Below are 20,620 nucleotides of genomic sequence, written 5' to 3'. Positions count from 1 at the left end.
TTTTACTTATTTTTTAATTTTTAATTTTTATTTATTTTGAGAGGAAGGAAGGAGGAGAGAGAGTGTGCACACACACAAGCAGGGCAGGGGCAGAGGTGGGGTGGGTGAGGGGGAGAAGGAGACTCTAAGAGGTCATCGGGGCTCGAACTCAGGAGCCCCTGAGATCATGATATGAGCCGAAATCAAGAGGCAGTTGCTTACCTGCTGAGCCACCCAGGCGTCCCATCGTGTTTATTTTAATTAAGCATTTTAAGAAATAAATATTGCTTTTTAGTATAAGAAAAATTAAGAATCAGAAGGATTGAAAGATGACTAGTGAAGACAAAAAGCACACAATTTGATTAATTCATATTTAGGGTTTCTTCTAAATCAGATGAAGAGTGAAAATATTTATTTTAGCAAAATATGTGTATGTTTCTGTCTCACAGATATATAGTTTCTTTATACTACACAGGAGAAGTAGTATTTGGTAAGAATTAAGAATGTTAAGTGGTCCATGTACTTCTATCATTAATGTGCCCAAACTGTTAAGCTATTTTTCTTCTTTTCCCTTTCTATACCTGCCTTCAACCCTTAATATACCCCCAAAGCAAGTATGTCATTGAGCTCTGAGAACTTTGGAACAGGCATGGTTGCTCTAAGTGCAGCATTTATAAACTAATCTTTTCCAGATGTGATGGCCATCAGGAATTTAGTAAGCTAGATTAAGTTGCCAAATCATGTTTGAATGGTGAACTGAAAACTATACATATTAGACTGAAGAGGGAAAAAAAACCCAAACCAAAGCTAATGATAAATATGGGGTAGGGGTGTGATTTCAAGGGAAAGGATGAGATGAATTGTAGTCAATAAATGTTGATCGATTGTGCCAAACACCGTTTTAGGTGCTGGGTGATGTTACAGGGCTAAAAGACAGATGGGCAAAGTTTGTGCCCTAAAGGTATACTGAGACCTGTAGTTCTAACAGGGGTGTGTGTGTATGTGTGTGTGTGTCTACTGAGATATAGGTAATTCCAACAGTTGTAATAAAATGCTCTGTTAGAGCCATATAGGGGGTGATAGGTGAGTGGATAAAGGGCACCAAGTCCAGCCTGAAAACCTGAAAAGGTCAAGAATTTGCATCTTAATGAGGATAAGGAGTTCTCAGGCAGATGTGGAGAGGGCATTCCATAGAGAGCAGCAGAGAGGTTCAGAAGTGAGAATATGTGGTACAGCTGGGTAGAACAGTTTTCTCTCAGTTAGGGTGTATAAAGGGTAATGGAATCTGAGGTGAGTAGCAAGGAAGAGCAGCTTTGTTCATCAGGGGCTTTATTTGCCTCATCCTAATTTTAAACAAGCTAATGTCTTGATCTGGTTTGCCCAAGCTAAATGGGTCTCTTAGACATAAATAAACTTGAGTTTTTAGGTTGAGAGAGTTCATAATATTCCCAATATCACTGCAGATTTCTAGTTTGGAGATGAATGGTTAATGTATTAAAATTTTTTTAAATTTCTTTTGAGAGAGAGACTGCGACAGTGTGAGTGGGGGAGGAGGAGAGAGAATCCCAAGCAGGCTCCACTCTCAGTGCAGAGCCCGATGTGGGGCTTGAACTCACCAAGCTGTGAGATTATGACCTGAGCCAAAACCAAGAGTTGGACGCCTAACTGACTGAACCACCCAGATGCCCCTATGTGTTAAAATTTAAAGGATGGTGAAATAATTCTTTTGTTGTGAAAGTCTCTAAGTACTCGACAAATGGTAGCTCATTACACCAAATGTCTTAACACTTAGCCTCACACTGCATTTAATCATTCCCATATAAGCAAGGGGGCATTGAGCAGATACACAATGATAGCAAAATGGACAGTGACAGGAGAATGCATGTAAAACTCTGCAATTGGAGAATGATATCTGGAGCAGAGCTGAAAAAAGGCCTATCTCTGTTCCATGACTTTCTGCATTCACTTTCCCTTTAGGTGCTCTAAAACCATATTATCAAAGTGTAGTCCGAGAACTAGTAGCATCAGCATCACCTGGGAACTTGGAAATGCAGAGTCTCCGACCCAACCCCAGCCCTACTGAATTAGAGTGTGCAGTTTAATAAGATCCTCAGGTGATTCCTATTCATTGTAGATTTTGAGAAGCACCATTCTAAAGAACAAATCTAAGGGTTTGCAAAGTTCTTTAGTTAACTGAGCCTTCTGACTTTACTCTTTCACAGTCTTAGGACAGTAAACTATTTTGAAAATGGATCATTATATTTTCTTTTTCCAAGAGGTTAGAAATGCAGATTCTAGATTCACATTGCCTAGGTTCAAATCCTGGCTCTGCTACTTGTACATAATTTCTTCATTCGTTGAGGGCAACTACAGTGAGCCAAGGTGTACCCCACTACCCCACTGATCCGTGATGGAGGTGTAGTTGAGTTACAAATAAGCCTTTGTTGTGTGTTGGGGGGGGTCATTTTTGTCAGTATTATTTATTGGATTCATGATTTCTTGGTCTTAACTGAACCATCAATTATTGAAAAGAAGGTAGTGTTTGGGAAACTTCAACTTTAGTAAAGAAATGTTCTCACTAATGAATAATAGACTTTTTGGCTTCACTGTAAAAAAGTTTATAAGTGGCTTTAAAAGTGATGGCAAATCTCATTAAATTATAACTTACTAAGAAATCGTAGGAACATTTTACTAGCAGAGCTTAGAGACTTTACCAGTGCTCTGATGTTTTTTACAGGGGGCAGCTGGCATTTTATGCTATGTGGGAGCCTATGTCTTTATCACTTATGATGACTATGACCACTTCTTTGAAGATGTGTACACTCTCATCCCTGCCGTAGTGATCATAGCTGTAGGAGCCCTGCTTTTCATCATTGGGTTAATTGGCTGCTGTGCCACAATCCGAGAAAGCCGCTGCGGACTTGCCACAGTAAGTTAGCACTTTATTGACTGCATGTGTCATCATAATATGTGGGAATATTTCATTTGTGTTACTGGCTTGAATTAAACATAAAACTCCATAGACTCTTTGGCTCTTATAATTGAAACAGAATTAGCAATTGTCTTCTAGCAGTTATCTCTGGTAATTGTTTTTTTATCAGTTTTTAAAATTTGTATTTAATTTTTGACCATGTTTCCTTCCTTACAGTTTGTCATCATCCTACTCTTGGTTTTTGTCACAGAAGTTGTTGTAGTGGTTTTGGGATACGTTTACAGAGCAAAGGTATGTTGTCTACTGTAGTTCATATGTTTTATTTTTTTATGATATAACTAATTTTGCCTTTATTTTTTTATAGTTTATTGTCAAATTGGTTTCCATATAACACCCAGTGCTCATCCCAAAAAGTACCCCCCTCCAAGCCCATCACCCCCCTTCTCCTCCCCCCATCCCTGTCAGCCCCAAGTTTGTTCTCAGCATTCAAGAGTCTCCCATGGTTTGCCTCCCTTCCTCTTCCCAACTCTTTTTTTCCCCTTCCCCTCCCCCACAGTCCTCTGTTAAGGTTCTCTTGTTCCACTTACAAATGAAAACATATGGTATCTGCCCTTCTCTGCCTGACTTATTTCGCTCAGCATAATAACACCCTCGAGTTCCATCCACGTTGCTTCAAATGGCTAGATTTCATTCTTTCTCATTGCCATGTAGTATGCCATTGTATAGATAAACCACATCTTTTTGATCCATTCATCAGTTGATGTAGTGCATGTGTTTTAAAAGGCGGTTTAAGTGTTTCAGGTGAAGTAGAACAAACTCATTTTATCAGAGTAAACATTTTCTTTTGCCTTGAGTTTAGTCACTGCTTTAAAAATCTAAAGTTGAGGCACCTGGGTGGCTTAGTCAGTTAGGTATCCGGCTCTTGATTTCAGCTCAGGTCATCATCTCACGGTTTGTGGAATCAAGCCCTGTGTTGGGCTCTGTGCTGATAGCGTGGAGCCTGTTTGAGATTCTCTCTGCCCCTCCCCCGTTCAGTCTCTCACTCCAAATAAATAAATAAACTTAAAAAAAAATCTAAAGTTAATTAGAAATTAATTAACTGGCTCAGTCAGTTGAGTGTCTGGCTTTGGCTCAGTCATGATCTCACAGTTTGTGAGTTCAAGTCTCTCATCAGACTGGCTGCTGTCAGCAGAGAGCCTTCTTCAGATCCTTTGTACATTCCCCATCTACCCCTCCTTCTCTCTCTCTGTGTCTCTTTCTCTCTCTCTGAAATAAATAAACATTAAAAAAATAAAAGAAAGAAATTGCACAGAGAACAGACTGGTGGTTGCCAGACCTGGGGGCTTTGGCGAAATGGGTGAAAGGAGTCAAAAGGTACAAACTTCCAGTTATAAAGTAAGTCATGGGAATGTAATGTACAGCATGGCAACTAAAGTTAGTAATACTCTAATGCATATATGAAAGTTGATAAGAGAGATTTTAAAAGTTCTCTAATCACAGTAAAAAATTTTTATAATTATGCATACATAATTATATGTAAAGGAGTTAATTAGACTTATTGTGACCATTTTGCCATATAAAAAAATTGAATCATGCCGAAACTAATATAATGTTAGATGTCAGTTATACCTCAATTTAAAAAAAAAAAAAAGAAACACATTTAGTAAACACACAAGTCCAGTTTCTTACCTTAATAAAGATTAAGTTCTAGAGAACTGAGTTTTTGTTTTATGTTTAAGAATACTGCCACATTTCAGGCTCTTTTTTCTGAACAGTTCTTTCCATTGAAGTTACCTATATAGCTGTCAAAGATTGTGTTTAATGTGGATTCTGATCTCAGGAAGTCTCCTGCAAGCTTAATTGAGTATTCATTTCAGTTTTTATGTATTTTTCTACTACAGTAATTTTTTCTACAATGTATCGTGTACTGTGTCAGTTGGGGTCTTGTGAGAAGCAGATGCAAAGATGGAATTCAATATACATGGATTCTGTAGAGGAAAGTTCTGTGACAGAACATGGCAAAGGAACCAGGTCTTGCTGAGAGCTATTAGGCCTGATCAAGTGTAATCCCAAGTACTTGTTAGTGTAATTATGTGGTTAATTAAATATTGATTAAGTCTGAAAAAATGAGTACATGAAAAAAAGAAAATTGAATAATTTCTAGAAGCAAGTAGTTCACTACAGCTTTTTTTTTTTTTCCAGTTTATTTATTTTGAGAGACTGTGTGTGAGTGGGAGAAGGGCAGAGAAAGTGGGAGAGAGAGAATCCCCAAGAGGCTCTGTGCTGTTAGCACCGAGCCAAACCCAGGGCTCTATCTTATAAACTGTGAGGTTGTGACCTGAGCCAGAATCAAGAGTTGGACGCTTAACCAACTGAGCCACCTAGGTGCCTCAGTCACAAAACATTTTTGATCAAATCAGCTGTGAGTACAATTACTATAAAAGTTTAGGGAAAATTTATTAATATTTAGTAGAATTCTACACTTTGATTGTGCTGCAATGTCTTTGCAGTTTAAAGAAACCAAAACTGGAAGTCACTGTCAGTATATTAAGGATGTGATTTGTGCAGAACAAATGATAAAGATCAGTGGATCCTATGCAAAGAAAAGACAGGCTTGCATTGTAAGATTGGTGTGAAATATCATTTCTGTGCTTTAAGCTAAATTAAAATGTTTACTTTTTTTAAAGTTTTATTTATTTATTTTTGAGGGAAAGACAAAAGGGGTAAGCAGGGGAGGGCAGTCTCGGCACTAGCACAGAGCCTGATGTGAGGCTCGAACTCACAACCGTGAGATCATGACCTGAGCTGAAATCAAGAGTTGGACACTTAATTGACTGAGCCACCCAGGTGCCCTGAAAATGTTTACTTTTTTTAAAAGTCTGTGATTTTTATGGACTTTCTCAGTTAACCAACCAACGACTCCTCTGCATGCATGGGAGGCTTCTCCATTTGTTAAATACAGTACGGCTGCATTTACCACTAATTTTTACATGTGGGATAACAATGAAAACAGCAACAACAACATGATGTTCCTTAGATGTGAAAGTCAATTGAGGGTCATGATTAGGTCCTTTCGTTCCACAAATATTCAAGAGAAATGGTTTTAGAACCTTGTCAGAATCATAGATGGCCTACTTGGATTTCACATCTGTATTTGACAAACATATATATATGGATAGCCATATACATATACCCAGCTCACCCAGTTGACCTTTGAACAACACAGGGATTTTATATATATAAATTAATAAATTATATAACATAAATTTCTGGACTCCAAAGGGTAGAGATCAGCCAAAGGGTTTTTCTACTATCATGTAATATTCTCTACCCAAGACATGCTATATTCACGATCATCTACATTACATTTCAGCTCTCGGTTGAAGGAAGGATTCATTCTAGAATTTGAATCATCCAGGCCTACCTCTAACCCCAGGCTACTATATTTGATTGATTTGTTCATGCAGAATTTCCAGCTAATCCTTAACTAAACTTTATAGGCATACCCTAGTGACTGTTCACATGGGGGAGATGTTGTATCCCTTTGTAAAATCCTTCTGGAGCTTAAATTAGAGGCTGTTGTAATATCTGATCATAATTCACTTTCCTCTTTTTTTTTTAATATTTTATTTATTTTTGAGAGAGAGATAGAGACAGCATGAGCAGGGGAGGATCAGAGAGAGAAGGAGGCACAGAATCTGAAACAGGCTCCAGGCTCTGAGCTGTCAGCACAGAGCCCGATGCGGGGCTCGAACCCATGAACCGTGAGACCATGACCTGAGCCGAAGTCGGACGCTCAACCGACTGAGCCACCCTGGCGCCCCTCACTTTCCTCATTTGAGGAAGGATAATAGATACATTAAATCAACAAGCAAATAATAATTTCTCGACAAGATAGTTTTCTCGGTTTTCCCCTTGTTGGATTCTATTACAGTGTATCTTTTAAAGATCTAGCCTGGAGATTCTGAACCTCTTAAGGGCAAGGTAGTCATCTTTGTCCAGCAGTGGCAAGACACCTGGCATAATAAATTTATTAATTGGTGGATCTATTGAATGAAAAAAAATTATAAGTCAAGACTTCTAGTCTTATTTATTATAGCAAAGTGTTCTACTATTTTAATTTGTAAGCATTTAACTTTCTTTAAATTACCTCAGAATGAGAAGTTTGTTCATATTTCCTCAGCCCATAAATTCCCTGTATGGGAGGGGAAATATACATTTTCTGATTCCTTTTTTAGAACTAAATTGAGGACTTCATTTTCTATTGCCACTTTTTTAAAAAAGCCTTTTTTTGGACATAGAAGTAGGTGATTATGAGTTGAGATCCTACCTTTTGTGCCCATGCTGATGAATGAGGGTCCTGCCAACTTGAACACCACGGCAGCAGTTGCCAGCCACTCCCTTCTTGCCCCTCTTTCCTCTCTCTTAGTCACCTCCGTTTCTTTTCTTTCGTCATTCTATTTTGCCTGTTTTTGCTTTCCACCTACAGTACCATTTAAGGCCTTTAATTAATTAATTGGAGTATAACGTTAGGGCTGTGATACAGCCATAATAGAGGCACTCACTCTTGATTTCAGCTCAAGTCATCATGATCTCACAGTTTGTGAGTTCAAGTCCCATGTTGGACTCTCCTGGATTTTCTGTCTCCCTCTCTCTCTGCCTCTCTTTCTCTCTCAAAAATAAATAAACTTAAAAAAAAAGACAGACATATTCTTACTGTAATTTATATTTTTATAGTTTTAAATCAGAGGCATAATATGCCAATCTAATTTTTAAATCATTGATACATAAAGTACCAGGCAACTATGCCCCAAAATGAATGTATTGGGTTTACCCCTACTGGTTATCAACTTTATAGTTGAATCACATAACTGTTAAAATTACTAAGTAGGTCTAATCATCTTAGAAGGGTAAGGAGATCTGGTACAAACAGATTTTACTAAATGGTACTTTTCTTGCCACTTTAGTGATTAACAGCAATAAGTTATGAACAGTTTACTTCCTGTCTCCTCATTCATAAAACATTGAACTGCACCTTTTTCATAAAATGCCACTTGTAAGGACTGATTTTTTTCACCTGCTGATTACTTTTGTGTATTTGGCTAAATGTAAACATTGAATAAATTAAATGGAAAGTATGTTGGTATTCTAAAAGTATCATGTGGGAAGTCTTTATTTTGTTTTTTTTTTAATTTTTTAAAATGTTTTATTTATTTCTGAGAGAGAAACAGCATGAGCAGGGGAGGGTCAGAGAGAGAGGGAGATAAAGAATCTGAAACAGGCTCCAGGCTCTGAGCTGGCAGTCAGCACAGAGCCTGACACGGGGCTTAAATCCATGGACCGTGAGATCATGACCTGAGCTGAAGTCGGATGCTTAACCGACTGAGCCACCCAGGCACCCCTAATTTACTTTTTTTAAATCCACTTTGGGAAATGAAAATGAGTAAGTCCAACCTACTGAAAGCTTATTTGAAAAGAAAGGCAGTTCATTTATAATTTAGGACATCTGTCTCAGGGTTCAGCTGCTTTCTCCATCTTGAATAGATTGTTAATCTGCTATCTTGCACAGTCTTCTCTTTGAATGATTTTAATGTGTGTTGTAATATGTCTGAATTTTTACCTGAATCTCTGGAGACAGGAAGGGAGAACATTTTTTTTCTTAAAAGAAATTCACAAAGATATCTAGCAACTCTGCATACATGTCAGGTATCTTAGCTGGAGCCTTTGACAAATGTTACTTTTACCAGTATTTTTAAGGGACCGAATTCTTTGTTTTGATTCAGGTGGAAAATGAGGTTGATCGCAGCATTCAGAAAGTGTATAAGACCTACAATGGAACGAACCCTGATGCTGCTAGCCGGGCTATTGATTATGTACAGAGACAGGTGAGCTCTCTTGAGGTGAATTTGTTTGTGAGGGCCAGTCACTGTTGGGTCAGCCTTAAACGAACTAAGCTCATTACTATGTAAATTAAACATGTATTTTCATCGCTTCATGCTGTGTCTAATATTTTCACCTTCACCCTTGAGAAGTTTCTTCCACTATCACCTAGTAACTTTTTACCAAAAAAGTAATTAGTCAGAAAGGTGATAATGGAAGAGAGGTATGTGTCACAGGAAACATGGGATCCTCAAGGGACTTCAGAGGAGGTAAGGGGTTTTCATATACCTTTAGAAAGCAAGACCAGAAAAGATAATAGACAAAACTGTTTAAAAAATTACGGATAATTTCAAATACGTGAAGGTAGAGAGACTAGAATAGTAGATCCTTGTATCCATAAACCTACTTCAAAATTTTCAATTTTTTGTTCATCTTATTTCATCTTTTACCCCATGTATCTTTTGCTAGATTATCTTAAAGCAAATCCTAGACATTCCGGAGAAAATATTTGAAACATGTTATCATTGGAAATAATACTTAACTCAGAACCAGATATTTAACATGTAAGATAGGAAGATTTTTCTTAGCTATAAATTACCCCTTGTGGATAGTAATGCTTTTGATGTATAGGTTCTAAAGGTACTAGTCATATGTGGCTATTTAAAATAAAATTTAACCTTCAGTTCTTTAGTCACCCAAGCCACATTGTAAGTGCTCAGTAGCCTCTGGTGGCTAGTGGCTACCATGTTGAACATAAACCTAGAACATTCCTTTCACTGCAAAAAATTGTATTGGATTTCACTTGTCCAGAGTAGCTTAAAGTTCTACAGTGCACAGAATTTTCAAGTTCAACATGGGTACATGTGTCTTGGGAGGACTAATAAGTCTATTCTCTTCCCCACTAGCTGCACTGTTGTGGAATTCACAACTATTCAGACTGGGAAAATACAGACTGGTTCAAAGAAACCAAAAACCAGAGTGTCCCTCTTAGCTGCTGCAGAGAGACTGCCAGCAGCTGTAATGGCAGTCTGGCCCACCCCTCCGACCTCTATGCAGAGGTAAGTTTGGTTTCTTGGCCAAGACTTGAATCTGTCTAGCTTGGTAACCTGGTTCTCTCTGTGAATTATCTTTACCTAGAACTTCTTTTCTATGCTCTTTGCTTGTCTTTAATGCTGTTTTATGTTACTGTAAATTATTTTTAAATACATTGTCTTTCTGGGGCGCCTGCGTGGCACAGTTGGTTAAGCATCTGACTTCAGCTCAGGTCATGATCTCATAGTTTGTGGGTTTGAGTCCCTTGTCGGGCTTTGTGCTGACAGCCAGATCAGAGCCTGGAGCCTGTTTCAGATTCCGTATCTCCCTCTCTCTCTGACCCTCCCTGCTCATGCTCTCTCTCTCTCTCAAAAATGAATAAATAAAAATAAATAAATGCATTGTCTTTCCTTCTTTGGGTTTCTGTTATTTCCACTTCTGCTATTGAGTAGTGATATGTAACCTTACAGATTTCACTTTTAAAAAAGACTTCTATTGAAGATGACTTTGTGTGTTTCAGGGATGTGAGGCTCTGGTTGTGAAGAAGCTACAAGAAATCATGATGCATGTTATCTGGGCAGCACTGGCATTTGCAGCTATTCAGGTAAGCACAGGGATTGTTATCAGAGTGTGCTCATTCTCTGATGTCATCCATGAATGGTTTTAATCATTAAGTGCAGTTAATCTTTGTGTATATAGATAACTTGGAAGTCATTGAGGTACCAGCTATCAGTTTCCAACCTCTTCCATTTCCTGTCTCTAGTCATAGATCCATAATGGTTCCAAGAAACCAGAGATCTCTAGGTTTGAGGAGACTCTGCTTTACTTTCTTGATTAGTGAATGGCCTGTTCAAAAATACATACTATTGTCCTAATGTATTCTTGGAAGGTATTTTAATAGAACTTCACAGGATTTTTAAAAACTGTACTGCTTTATTTCACTTTGGAAATGGAAAGCTTTATTTCAGTCCTTTTGTACTATTTCTTGTTCTTATTTTTCTGTCCATATATGTACATCAAGCACGCCTACTACATTAGACTCTTATGCTGATAGGAGCAATTTCATTGTTTTACAGAAAAGATCAAGTAAAAATGAGGTTCTAACCTCTTCTTTATTTGTGGACTTAGTTTTATCAGACTGACAGCCATCAAGGAGTCTGTGACATCACTTGGCACATCCAAAGGAACTTGTCTTTCCAACTCCAACTCCTACCAGTGAAAACAGTCTTTTCCCACCTCATAATGGCATATGTTTAATTACCTCTCACTTTATCTACTCCTTCCTCCCTCCCCCACCAAAAACTCCCTTCCACCCACATCCTTACCCCTCACCTGAAAACAAATAAGAGTTATATTTCTGCTCTGTACTACTACCTACACTGCTAGTTTCACATGTGTATACACTGTATCTTAGGGATTCTGTTAGAAGAACATCTTTGAGGAATCTTACAACTGAAAATAACCAACAGTTTAAAATGATTAAGAATTCGAGGGGCTCAGAGAATGATCTCTCAGTTCGTGGGTTTGAGTCCCATGTTGGGCTCTGTGCTGCTGACAGCTCAGAGCCAGGAGCTGGCTTCAGGTTCCGTCTCCATCTCTCTCTGCCCCTCCCCCACTTGTGCACTGTTTCTCTCTCTCAAATATAAATGAATACTTTAAAAAAAATTAAAATGATTGAGAATCCTTCGTGTCAGATCTAGTTCTCAGAGTGTTCTTTTGGTTGCTTTTGAAATATGCTTCAGGCCTAGAATCTATTTTAAGAAAGTGTAGGTATCTTTTAATTGTTAGATAAAACCAACGTTAATTGCTAGTTTAAAGGTAAGTTGCTTGGATTGCCTGCTGTCTGTATATTTGAAGAAAACTTAGTGTATTTAATGAGAAATGCCTTTTAAAATGGCAAAAAGGTGATTGTTTACTTTGCTGGTATTCAAACAGCTCTGCCCTTCTCAGCATTTACTTTTTGGCTCAGCATAGCAGTAGTGTGTTGATCAGCAGGGATGTATTTCATATTTTGATTGTGCAAACACATTCATTTAGCTAAAAATAATGAAACATGAAGGAGGTCTCTCTTCCCAAGTGAAATTCTGGTCTGTGCATTCTTAATTATCCTATTTGTGTTAATAAATCAGCATATACTAGCATGAAGCAAAAAAAAAAAAGGCTTTAAAACTGCTTAAGGTGCTTGTGCTCCTGAAATACACAGCATATATAAGGAAGACTGATGCATGTCGTTACTTTAGCTACATCCCTCATCTTGTTAAGCTTATTAACCTGGTGGATATTTCTTCATTAAATATTTTTCAGTGGGGCTAATAAATATTTTAACTAGTCTTTTTAAGTATGCCTTCTCATATGCATTTTATACTTAAATTACCCTGATTTAAGTAATATCTAATAAAGATTTGATGCGTTTAGTTCAGCAAAACTAAGTCAAGGATTCAGAGCTTTCACAGACTCAAATTCTAGTGGTTTTGAAAATTTTAAAACTTTGGTTTTAAGGGGAAAAAAAACATACATTAGAAATAATGAAAGAATTTTCCTCAATATGTTTTCTTTTTTAAAAGAGTACCTATAAAACTATAAAGAGTACCTAAACATTTGCTACTGAAAATCTGATGTAGATTGGTGCCCTGGGTTTGGAGAACCAGAGCAAAGACAAAAATAACCCAAAAAAGGTACTTTTATGCCCATCCCGATAGAGAAAGTTGGAGCTAGAAGGACACCTGGAGAGTCTCCAGTCCCTGTTTCCTTTGTCTTAAAGGCCTTGAAAATGAGGGGCGGAGCAAGGATAGTATGACTAATGACCATCACTGAAGCTTGAACCCTGGCCCATTGTACTCTACCTCCAATTAGAAAGTGAAGAATTAAAGTTTTCAAAAGATTAAATTCCTCAATTCTGTTATGAAACCTAACAGTTAATTGACACTTCAGCTTAATAAAAATACATAGTGTAATAACATTGAAATATCATTGGTACTTTCCTTTAGGTTTTAAAGTGGGAAAGTTAAGAGCTATCATAGGAAATACAGTTTTAAATAATGTTAGTGCGTGGCTGGTTCAGTCAGAAGAGCATGTAACTCTTGATATTGGGATTGTGATTTTGAGCCCCATGTTCGGTGCAAAGATTACTCTTTGTTTGTTTGTTTCTTTTTTGAGAGGAAGGGGCAAAGGGAGAGAAAGATTCTTAAGTATACTCCATGCCCACTGGGGTCAATCCCATGACCCTGAGATTACTTAAGTAAATAAAACTTAAAAAATAATGTTGGGGTGCCTGGGTGGCTTAGTCGGTTAAGCGTCCGACTTTCGCTTAGGTCATGATCTCGCGGTTCGTGGGTTTGAGCCCCGCGTTGGGCTCTGTGCTGACTGCCAGCTCAGAGCCTGGAGCCTGTTTCAGATTCTGTGTCTCCCTCTCTCTCTGATCCTCCCCTGCTCACCCTGTCTTTCTCTCTCTCTCTCTCCTAGAAATAAATAAAAAACATTAAAAATTTAAAAAAAATGTTAAAGATTGAAAGATAATTTCTGGTAGTGGTGTATCAAAGCTGTTGGAAGCATTGTCTCCTTTGAATTTGAGAGTTCTTTGTGGTACCATTAAGCTGCATTCTGTTGAAGTTCTAAGGCATGAAAGTTAATTTAAGAAGAAATGTTTTCATGAACCTAATTTACTGATAAAAGGCTATAGTTCATATATTGGCCATCAATAGGCCCTGTGGGCCAGTCTAGCCTCCTACCTATTTTTTGTGTTAGCCACACTCATTTATGCATTATCTGTGACTGCTTTTGTGTTAGAGTGGCAGAGTTGCATGGTTGTGACAGAGACCCAGTTTTGTCTCTTGGTTCACAAAGCCTAAAATATTTGCTATATTGCCCTTTGAGAAAACATATGCTGACCCTTGTTCTAGTCTAGTTAAATGATCTCGGTTTGAGTAGGACCAAAATGATAAAAAAAAAAAAAAAAAACAAACCCTGAAAAATACTAGTTAATTGTTATAACAGGATTTTTTAATGTAAGAGAAAGATTTTTAGGATTTTGCTACACTTCTTATTTTGTTAGCCTTTTTTTTTTTTTTTAAAGTAATCTCCACTGGACCCAGTTGGGGTGCCAACCCACAACCCTGAGATCAAGAGTCACACACTCAACCAGATGAGCTGGCCAGGTGTCCTTTTATTTTGTTATCTTTTTTTTTTTAAATGTTTTATTTATTTCTAGGAGAGAGAGAGAGAGACAGCGTGAGCAGGGGAGGGTCAGAGAGAGAGGGAGTCACAGACTGAAACAGGCTCCAGGCTCTGAGCTGGCAGTCAGCACAGAGCCCGACGCGGGGCTCGAACCCACGAACCGCGAGATCATGACCTAAGCGAAAGTCGGATGCTTAACCGACTAAGCCACCCAGGTGCCCCCCTTTTTTTTTTTTTTTTTAATTTTTTTTTTTTTTTAACGTTTTTATTTAGGAGAGAGAGCGAGCATGAGCACGGGAGGGTGATAGAATTTTTTTCAGATTATATAAATTTAGTAAAATATAAGTTTCCCTCTCAGTTTTACCCTAGTTCCTGAGACCATTCTCCCCAGTCCCCCCTCAAGTGTTAACCACTGATAACCAGTTTTCTGTATATCTTTCCAGAAGTAGTTTTGGTTAGCACATAAATACATTTTATGCAGATAGAAGCTTATGGTAATGTAGTTTTCTACCTTGCTCTTTTATAAAATTGTCATAATTGTGTATTCACATGTATTTTTTTTAAGTAAACTAGCCCATTATGGGGCTCAGACTTATGACCCCAAGATCAAGAGTTGCATGCTCCACCAGCTGAGTAAGCCAGGCACCCCTATGTACATGCATTTTTAAGACGTAATATAGACTAATCTTTGTTCACCTTGCCCAGTTTCCCACTGGTGGTAATATTTTGCAAAACTGTAGTATATCACAATGAGAGTATTGGCACTTACACAATCCACCAATTTATTCAGATTTTTTTATTTCTGTTTATGTATATTTGGTTCTGTACAGTTTTATGACCTGGTGGGTTCCTGTATCCACCACCATGATCAAGATACTGAACAGTTCTAACACCACAGAGATTCTGCCTGGTACCTGTTTGCAGCTAATGGTACCCACCTCCGTCCTGTGCCTCCTTCCCCCATACTTTGGGCAACCACTAATCTGTTCTCCATTTCTAAAATTTTGTCATTTCAAAATATTATATGAATGGAACCATATGGTATGTAACCTTTGGTTCCTTTGTTTTTTGTGTTGTTTGTTTGTTTTTTCTGAGGGAGAGAGAGAATGCGAGCAGAAGAGGGATGGGGCGGGATGGGGGGGGAGGGAAGAGAATCCCCAGCAGGCTCCATGCTGTCAGCAGGGAGTCCTATGCGGGGCTTGAGCTCACAAATTGTGAGATCATAACCTGAGCTGAAATCAAGAATCAAAACACTTAACGGACTGAGCCACCCAGCACCCCTGGTTCCTTCTTATGTTTGACTGTAGCTGCATAGTGTTCCATTTGGGGGCACACTTTATAGTTCATCTAATCTACATTAATGGGCATTTATATATGACTTGCTATTACAAAACTGCAAGTAGTGAATATCCTTTGTATGCATGTACAAAGTCTATAGCAAAACTTTGTAGGTATGAAGTTGAGGAGTCAATGTATAAGTGACTTTTTTCTAAGTTCATTTATCTTATAAATATTTTTTAAATTTTAAAATATTTTTATTTATTTTTGAGAGAGAGACAGCATGAGTGGGGGAGAAACACAGAGAGAGGGAAGCACAGAATTTGAAGCTGGCTCCAGGTTCTGAGCTGTCAGCACAGAGCCCGATGTGGGGCTCAAACCTGTGGACCGTGAGATCATTACCTGAGCCAAAATCAGACGTTCAGCCGACTAAGCCACCCACCCTATTAAGTTCATTTATTTTAGAGAGGGGGAAGACACAAATGGGGAAGAGGCAGAGAGAGAGGGAGACCTAGAATCCAAAGCAGGCTCCAGACACTGAGCTGTCAGCACAGAGCCCGACACCGGGCTTGAACCCATGGAACCGGGAGATCATGACCTCAGCTGAAGTCGGACACTTAACCAACCGACTGAGCCACTCAGGTGCCCCTATAAGTGACTTTTTGATACAGATATCCAAATATTTCTCAGGGGTGTTTCCAGTATGCAGTTCCAAAACCTTGTATAACAATACCTATTTGCCCATAATGTCCCCTACATAGTATATTCTAGAATATTTTAATCCCTGGCAGTCAATTTTTTAAACACCATTTGCTCTGTATTTAGCAGTCATTTTTTGCAGTTGCTTGGTGTTATATTTAGACTAAATGCAGATTAGTTCTCATGACTTGAATATTGCCGGGCAAATTTTTATTGCAAGAAAAAAACCCTAGAACTAAAATATTTCCAAGTCTGTTTTTGGAAAATTTTAATATATCCGTGAAATTTCAGTATAGCAGAGCTGTGGAAGTGGGCCTGTAGCACTTAGTGATGAGGTTTGGAATGTAAGAAGTTATATGTAGAGCTTAATGTTCATAAACAGACTCATCCCCAAGTATGAGTAGGGTTTTATCAAGCTTATTTAATTGTTTTTAAATCAGTACAAGTTGACTTAGTTGAAATAAAAGTCAGGAAAAGAAATGATACTTATTTCAGATCCCATTTGTGAGTGCTGACTCCTTCAGTAGAAGTTAACCAACTGAAAGGAATGTGAGGAAAGTGGGATGGGAAGAGAGATTTTTTTCCAAAAAATCAGTAATTTCTGAGCTTAGCATTTTTATTGCTCAATTTAACATTGCCTGGGAACATAACTGTATTTGATTTTATAGCTGTTATAAAAATGTTTTGATGATGTATAATGAATGGAACTGTAATTCTTTAGGAATTAGATACTAAACATGTCTAGAACTGGCTAAAGATATTTACTAAATTTTTGACAATATCCACTTTTAAAATGTCTTCAAGGTGTTTTGTGCTATTACTGCACTCAGCAAATATTGATATAATGAAACTGATGGATTTCAGCAGCAAATACATATCTTGAATGGGTAGAATATGAGCTAGTTGAGGGCAGAAATTGGAATTTGTGACTTTATATGGAGATTCAATTTGAGGACATCCTTATTCTCTGTGTATGTGTCTCATTAGTAATCTTTCACTTCAAGCATTCAGAGCCTGTTTATGGATTTGGTACATTTTGTTGAAATTGGTTGACCCCGTATGTACAGAAAGCCCTGCCTTTGAAAATCAAATAACTGAGACCGTTATGAAAAGTTAGAACAGCAAATTAACTTACTCTCATTTAGCTCTTTGGTTACTATTTATATTTTGTAAGAAGCCAGGTCAAAAATTCTAGAATCGTTTTCTCTTTAATCCCACTTAATACTCTTGCTTATTCAAAATAACATGGCATGACTTTATTACAATTCTGGCTTGCTGCCACAGAAGGATTAGGGCTTAACTGATGAAGGAAGAGTGACCTTTAGAAAGTAATATGTATGTAATACCACAGAGCCAAATCTGGATTTCAAAAATAGTAAATAATTATGAAAGAAACAAAAACTTTCAAACCAATTGATTGGTTTTCCACCATAAGGCTTTTGAATGTTCATGTGTGTACTGAATTTTGTGGGTTATTAATAAAACCTGTGTCCCCAAATCCAGATATCTAAAAAGACCACCAGTAAGTATCCTAAATGCACAGTCTTGGTCATTCCACTCCCTAGACCTTTGCCATCCATTATGATAGACACTACCCAGCCATATATGTCCAAGTTTAGAGTAATTAAAAAAAAAAAAACAAACAACATAACTCATTAGTTGCACTAGCTATATTTCAGGTGCTCAGTAGCCCCATGTGGCTAGTGGCTACCATATTTGACAACTCAGATATGGAATATTTCCATCATTGAGAAAGTTCTTTTTTTAGAGCACTGTTGTCAGTTGAGAGTCGGGATGGCAGGAGGAGAGCCTTCTGTTTCTCCTCTTCATGGATTGTTCTTAGGGGTGAGGCAGGGAAACTAAAAGTTGGTATTTAAACAGTTCCTAAAAAGATAATGTATTCATTAGAAATTGCCTTTATTACTGTTGTTACTGCTTTTTTGATGATTTGAAATCATTGAACTTTGAAACAGCTCCATCGCCAACAAAGAAATTAAACACTTGCTCTGAGAGGGTCTTGAGCTTTCTTTTTTCCCTGTTGTTTTCTTCCCACAGCTGCTGGGCATGCTGTGTGCATGCATCGTATTGTGCAGAAGGAGTAGAGATCCCGCTTATGAGCTCCTCATCACCGGCGGAACCTATGCATAGTAGAAAAATGCAAGCCTGAGCTTTTTAGTCTTGTTCTGATTTGGAAGGTGAATTGAGCCAGGTCTACTGCATTGGCCTCTGAGTTCATTTAGTTAAAGCACACAGTTGTTGGACAAAGCAGCTTGGCTCTTCATGTACCCACCTACTTCCTTACCCACCTATGACTTTGTTTTTCCCTATTCTAGCTGACTCTCCACGTCCCTAAGTTTTTAAGTATGGCGGTATATGTTCTAATTCAGAACCATTTACAGGTTGCATAGTGTGGGAGAATTAAAGGAGGGCTTGGGCCTCCTTCTGTTGCCTCCATGCAGTAATGGGGCTGCTACTGGAGTATCCCGAGGCCCTTTTAGTCTTCACGATGGAGAACCCTTGGCCAGACGTTTTTGGGGGGAGGGGGAGGAAACCAGCTGTGGTTAAAGTTAACACCAGATGGTGCCCCTCATCAGTGTCCTTTTAAAAAACATATACTATAGTCCAATAAGATAGCAACTGTATAAAATTGCTAAAATAGATTTTAGAATCATACAATGTGTCTCTTGGTTCATCTTCAAAATCAGACTGATCTTTGAAACTAGCAGTTTTTAATCAAAGCTGGCTTTATAGGAGGAGTATAATGTATGCACTACTGTTTTAAAGCAATTAGTGTGAGTGTGTGTGTGTGTTTTTGTATGACTGAGCCCATTCATCATAAGTCTAAACTCATTAGGATTAATGTACCCATGTAGACTAGCAAAATAGTATGTAGATGTGATCTCAGTTGTAAATAGAAGGATCTAATTCAATAAACTCTGTATCACCCCTCAGCATGTATTTTTTAATTATTTGGGGATACTTCAGTTCCTGAGCAGCAGTGTAATGTTTTAAGTGTTGGTGTATGTCTACATGATTTGCATGTGTTTTATCAGTTGCCAAATTCTAAAGGCCTTGGGTTCCAAAAAACCAGAGATGCTATTCAGTCCTGTATATTCTACAGATATGAACACCTAAGCATGTGCATGACACTGGGCATACGTTGATGATGCTCCTTGTCTTCGAGGAATGTGGAGTCCTATTATAGGACTATATACAGAAGCAGATAATTTCCATACAGTGCAATGATTGTAGTAACAAAAAATTGAGTGCCCAAAGGAGGTACCCAGAGAGGTCAAAGGCAACTTCCTGAGCCCAGAGTTAGGATAGGTTTTGTGGGAGAGGGTACACAGGAGTGTAAGATGGGTTGGAGTGTGCAGGGAGCTATAAATAGCTTGTTGTACCTGGAGCTTAAAATAACAGGGCTGGGAAAAGAAGTTGAAGTGGCAAAGCCCAAGTTTTTTAGGGTCTCCCATGACATCCTATGGAGATTCAGTGTTACTTGAAAATGGAGGCAGCTGTGTGTGTGCCAGTGGACCTTTTATGGATGTCCGTGGCTGCGGGATGACTGGAGGGGCGTGAAGTAGGTGTAGTGGTTCAGAACAGAGCAAGAGCATGGGGTTGGGTACCATTGGTGGAGGTGGGGAGAGAGATGGTGGAATTCCATCACTGATTGCATGTGGGACAGAGAAAAGGGAGAGGGGAGGAAGGAAGGAGTCTAGCTTGAAGCCCATGTTTCTGGCTCAGTCAACTGAGGAAATAATTAGTAAAGAGTGAGGGAGCAAGTAAGGGCCATATCTCGGGGCACGAGTTCACATTTGGTTTTGGATCTGTCAATTTGGGGAAAATTAGGCAGGTCCATCCTGCCTGAAAATGAAGGTGTTGAGAAAAGTAAAAATTAGCTCCTGTTCACAGAGTAGAAGTTAACTAAAGCATCATGTTTTTTGAGAACTACAGGTTTGCTGTGTTCCGATGGCCCATCCCATCTCTTGTCCCTACAGGTTGCACAGTAGGCAGGAATGTTTTGCTTGTCCTCCTGACCTTTCATTACTACCTTCTCCCCCAGCCCTGTCTCTTTTCTTCTCCCTTCTGGTTTCCGATATGAACCATTCTTTGGCTGTCCCATCACAGGTTGGAGCTGGGGTGAGCAATATCTGGACTGATGTTGGCTGTCCTTAGCAATTTCTGCACAGCAGAACTGAGCCTCTAGAATAGGAAATTGCTTTGGGAAAATGTGCTGATTGCTAACCTACTCCTTGAACTTGTCCAAGAGGCTAATTCTACACACTCTCCTTCACTCATTCCTCTCTGCTTGCCTGGTGAAAGCGCAGCTTCTTCCCGTCGATGGTGGACTAGGAGCTTGTAGTACCCTGAGATTCTGTTCCCCAGTGCCTATTCTTCAGAGGGCCGAAGAGCCACTTTTTATGTCTGGATTTAATGGATGAGCTCTCCAGCTATGCCACTGTCCCACCCTTATCTGCACATTGGAATCACCTACAAGAACATTGCGAACTACAGACCCCTGGATTTCAGAGCACAAAGGCTGAGGGCCACTGCTGTATCCTATTGCCTTTTTTAAAGTTACTTTTATTTGGAAATAATTTCAAACTTAGAGAAAAATTACAAGAATAGAAGGCCCAAATATCTTTC

The 20,620-nt window shown here is 38.6% G+C and overlaps 1 protein-coding gene across 1 annotated transcript in view; it reads left to right on the top strand.

The window, feature by feature from the left end:
* Positions 1-18,924, top strand: part of TSPAN3 (tetraspanin 3) — a 30,560-nt gene extending 11,636 nt beyond the window's left edge. The window contains exons 2-7 of the mRNA XM_039238258.1: positions 2,717-2,908; positions 3,128-3,202; positions 8,695-8,796; positions 9,697-9,849; positions 10,344-10,427; positions 18,029-18,924. Of these exons, the coding sequence (XP_039094189.1) occupies positions 2,717-2,908; positions 3,128-3,202; positions 8,695-8,796; positions 9,697-9,849; positions 10,344-10,427; positions 18,029-18,121 (699 nt within the window). The 3' untranslated portion in view covers positions 18,122-18,924. The remainder of the gene's footprint in view (positions 1-2,716; positions 2,909-3,127; positions 3,203-8,694; positions 8,797-9,696; positions 9,850-10,343; positions 10,428-18,028) is intronic.
* Positions 18,925-20,620: the final 1,696 nt, after the last annotated feature.

Source organism: Hyaena hyaena, unplaced genomic scaffold (genome assembly GCF_003009895.1).
Source record: "Hyaena hyaena isolate Hyena2069 unplaced genomic scaffold, ASM300989v1 scaffold_137, whole genome shotgun sequence".
Taxonomy (NCBI): Eukaryota; Metazoa; Chordata; class Mammalia; order Carnivora; family Hyaenidae; genus Hyaena; species Hyaena hyaena.
The sequence above is the reverse complement of the archived record's forward strand: the minus strand, read 5'-3'. Positions and strand labels throughout refer to the sequence as shown.